Source organism: Epinephelus moara, chromosome 18 (assembly GCF_006386435.1).
Source record: "Epinephelus moara isolate mb chromosome 18, YSFRI_EMoa_1.0, whole genome shotgun sequence".
NCBI lineage: Eukaryota > Metazoa > Chordata > Actinopteri > Perciformes > Serranidae > Epinephelus > Epinephelus moara.
In genome coordinates this window covers 28,570,311-28,573,561 of record NC_065523.1, presented here as the reverse complement: position 1 = coordinate 28,573,561, position 3,251 = coordinate 28,570,311, and the positions used below count along the sequence as shown (strand labels likewise).

The 3,251-nt window shown below is 42.0% G+C and overlaps 1 protein-coding gene across 1 annotated transcript in view; it reads right to left on the bottom strand.

Annotated features, from left to right (window-relative positions):
- nme3 (NME/NM23 nucleoside diphosphate kinase 3) overlaps positions 1–2,931 on the bottom strand; it is a 6,037-nt gene extending 3,106 nt beyond the window's left edge. Inside the window, exons 1-4 of the mRNA XM_050070338.1 lie at positions 2,871–2,931; positions 1,489–1,619; positions 1,285–1,386; positions 887–999 (exon numbers count right to left, since the gene is read on the bottom strand). Of these exons, the coding sequence (XP_049926295.1) occupies positions 887–999; positions 1,285–1,386; positions 1,489–1,619; positions 2,871–2,931 (407 nt within the window). The remainder of the gene's footprint in view (positions 1–886; positions 1,000–1,284; positions 1,387–1,488; positions 1,620–2,870) is intronic.
- Positions 2,932–3,251: the final 320 nt, after the last annotated feature.

The following is a 3,251-nucleotide window of genomic DNA, read 5'->3' as shown; positions in this document are numbered from 1 at the left end:
TTAGCGCTGCACATCGTGGACTATATTGCTGTCATTGTTCATTTAAGTCAAACCATACAGTTTGAAAACGAGGCACGGCTCCAACTAGAAAACAATGTTTTGATGCATTGGATGTGGTGAATGTGCATATTAAGGCAGTACAGGAGGAGGTGCACATTAATAATCCTCCAGGACTGTAACATGCTCATGTTTAACCCAAACAATGTGTCATGTGACTGCGGTTGGTTTGGATTGAGGTCGGAACACGTTTGTTTGTAACCAGACCGAGACCATCTCTTCAAGAGGGTCTCGGTCCAGTTGTTTTGGTGCGTATCCGAGTGCAATTGCTGTGTTCACACCTGCCCAAACGGGCTGCACTTAGGGGACAAACGAACTTAAGTTCAATTAAACCGAACCAAACAAGGCAGGAGTGAAAGCACCTTAAGTTACATAAAAAACGTTGCTTTTAAAAGGCTCTGTACACCCATTGTAAAGCCACACAACTGATTTTAATTAATCTGCTTCTTCCCAAGACTGTGTGAGGGCGTGTACAGACTGTGTTTGACTGACTCTCCCTCACTATCCTGTCAGGTTCGTTGTACCGGTTTGATCAGGACAAACTGAGCCTATAGCATTTTATAGGCCTTACTTACAGCAAACTTTACACAGGTGTAAATGATAAAATGAGTGACAGTATTGTGCATGCTGGCTCACTGTCACACTCCTGTCTTTCTGCGACACATGAATAAAACACAGCCAACTGTTACTGTCTTTAGTAACACCGACAGTACAACAGTACTGCACAACAGTGCTTTTCCTACTATGACCAGTCAACATGTCTGCCATTAAAAAAGTCTGTATCACATTTTCCTCAGAGACTAAGAACTGAATCATCAGGTTATCTCACCTGCCCACTTCCACACAGTAATCTCCTCGGATGGTTCCAGGCAGCGAGTCTGCAGGGTTGGTCTCTCCCAACATCTTACGTGCAGTCTTGACCACATCCAAACCCTCCCACACCTGAATAAAACACAAATGTCCATGACTACAGCATACAGAGCAGTATCACAGTCATGTGCACAGATGAGACAAAAACTAAAAATTACTACTGATTTTGCAAATACTAATGGCTCAAAATAAGCTGCTTTGCTTCAGTCATTTAATCTAGAGAACCATAAAACACCAGCAGCTTTTGATGGTAAACTGACTTATTATGTGAGTTATTAGCCAAACCAGAAGACTTATGAATTTCTGAGGGCCTTTGGTATCCTGTGGACACATGTACAGTTTGTAGGAGAATCTCACCATCACTACGATTGGTCCAGAGCTCATGTAGCTCATCAGTCCCTTGAAGAAAGGCTTACTCCTCAGCTCCCAGTAGTGTTCCCTCAGAAGATCCTCAGATGCCTGGAACACAAAACAAACAAATACATCATTCATTTAGCATATTAGCCTTGATAATCTATTTGGAAATATATGACTCTCGAGGAATAAAATGCCCCAAAATACCTGCATAAGTTTGAGGCCCACCAGTTTGAACCCTTTCTTCTCAAAGCGACGGATGATTTCTCCCACCAGTCTCCGCTGCACGCCATCTGGTTTCACGGCAATGAAGGTGCGCTCATTCACACCGGTCCAGCCTAGGGACAAGCGATAATACACCAAAGATTAAGTGTTTAAAGTAAACAACAACGGTCACCACACACAACCTAGAGCAGCCTGCGTGCACCTTGACTGGAGAAAGCAGCATCTTTCATTTAAGAGATAGTGGCAAAGAAAAACGCTGACACAACTGATTTGTGCATGGTTGATGACAACTAGTGTGACAGCTGTGTTCACTTTTGCAGAGTACATTTGTAAGTGTTTAATCCAGTAGTTCTCAACCAGGGGTCTTTGAGGGAGTTCCAGGGGGTCCCCAGAAAAATGGGGATATGTTTATTTTCACTATTTAATTCACTATAGAATTGAGCCAAATGTGAGTAAGTGTGATTGTCATTATGCTAACTTATACTTCCTTGCCTCCTCTTTCCTCTTTTGACTCAGAAATCATTCCTCCTCCGCCACCATGGAGGATCTTCCAGTTACTGTGGGTGCGCTCTGAATCACATACTTTTTCTTTTTACTTTTAGTAGGTACTGCAGCTGCCCTTAAAAACTATGTACTGTTGCATGCAGTATGTACACAATCGGGACATACTACTTTCTCTTATCATCACTGAACTGAAATGAGGGTCCGTGGAGACAGGAGGCTAAAATGGGCCGAACACATCCCAGCTCATGTTGGAGAAACTGCGGAACATGCACTGCCAATCACATCCATATATTTGATGCCCTTAAGGAGGTTTTTAAACAAGATATTTCACAAGATCCTACAGTAGTATTACTGGGTGTTATTCCTGCAAGTCAGAAAGTGAGGGATAAGAAACTACTCTTACATATATTACTTAAAGCAGCCTTGAAGTGTATAGCCATCAGATGTACTTTATTTGTGTGATTATAATGTGGAGTGGACAATTATTAGTATTACTTTTCATTCCTTTTTTAAAATTGTATTTTTCTTTCTATTAAAAATTTGCCTTTTCTAATCAATGGGTCAAGATGTCAGCGTTGATGTCTGTGCTGTTTTCTTTTATGTTCAGGTAATTTCTGATGTGTATAGCTGTGTTATACAGCTGGGAAAAAAATGAAATGTATGCACTTTATTGTTGCTGATGAAAACTAAATAAAAATTAAGTTCTAAAAATAAAACAAAAAAAGAGCGTCCATGACCAAATTTGAATCAATTTAGTGGTTTCTGACACAAAAGTTTGCGAAGCACTGGTCTAATTCTTGTTTGCAGACAGTCAGTAGGCGTTTCTCAATACCAAGTACGGCAAGTTCGGACTTGCGCACTTGGGAGTTCGGACTTGGCAAGTTCGATTCGGGAGTACAAACTCCCAAGGACGGCTGCCATTGCCGCTGGTCTATGAGAAATGTCTACACAAGTCACCTCCCGATGCATCCCCGATGGAACGGGCAGAGCAAGTTCACATCCAGGCATTTGGACTGTACTTGGCTGGATGTGAACTCTGAATTGGAACAGTACTTGGGCTGCGACTGATGATGTTTCAGAAGTCCGCAAGAACACAAGTACAGGCAAGAACGCAGATTGAGAAACGCCTAGTGTCACACACAGTTAATTTTGCTTGCAGATAGGATACACACATAAAAACCCTCCCATGCAGCAGTGCCCACACAGGTTTGAATTTAACAAACCTACATGCGTCCCCACAA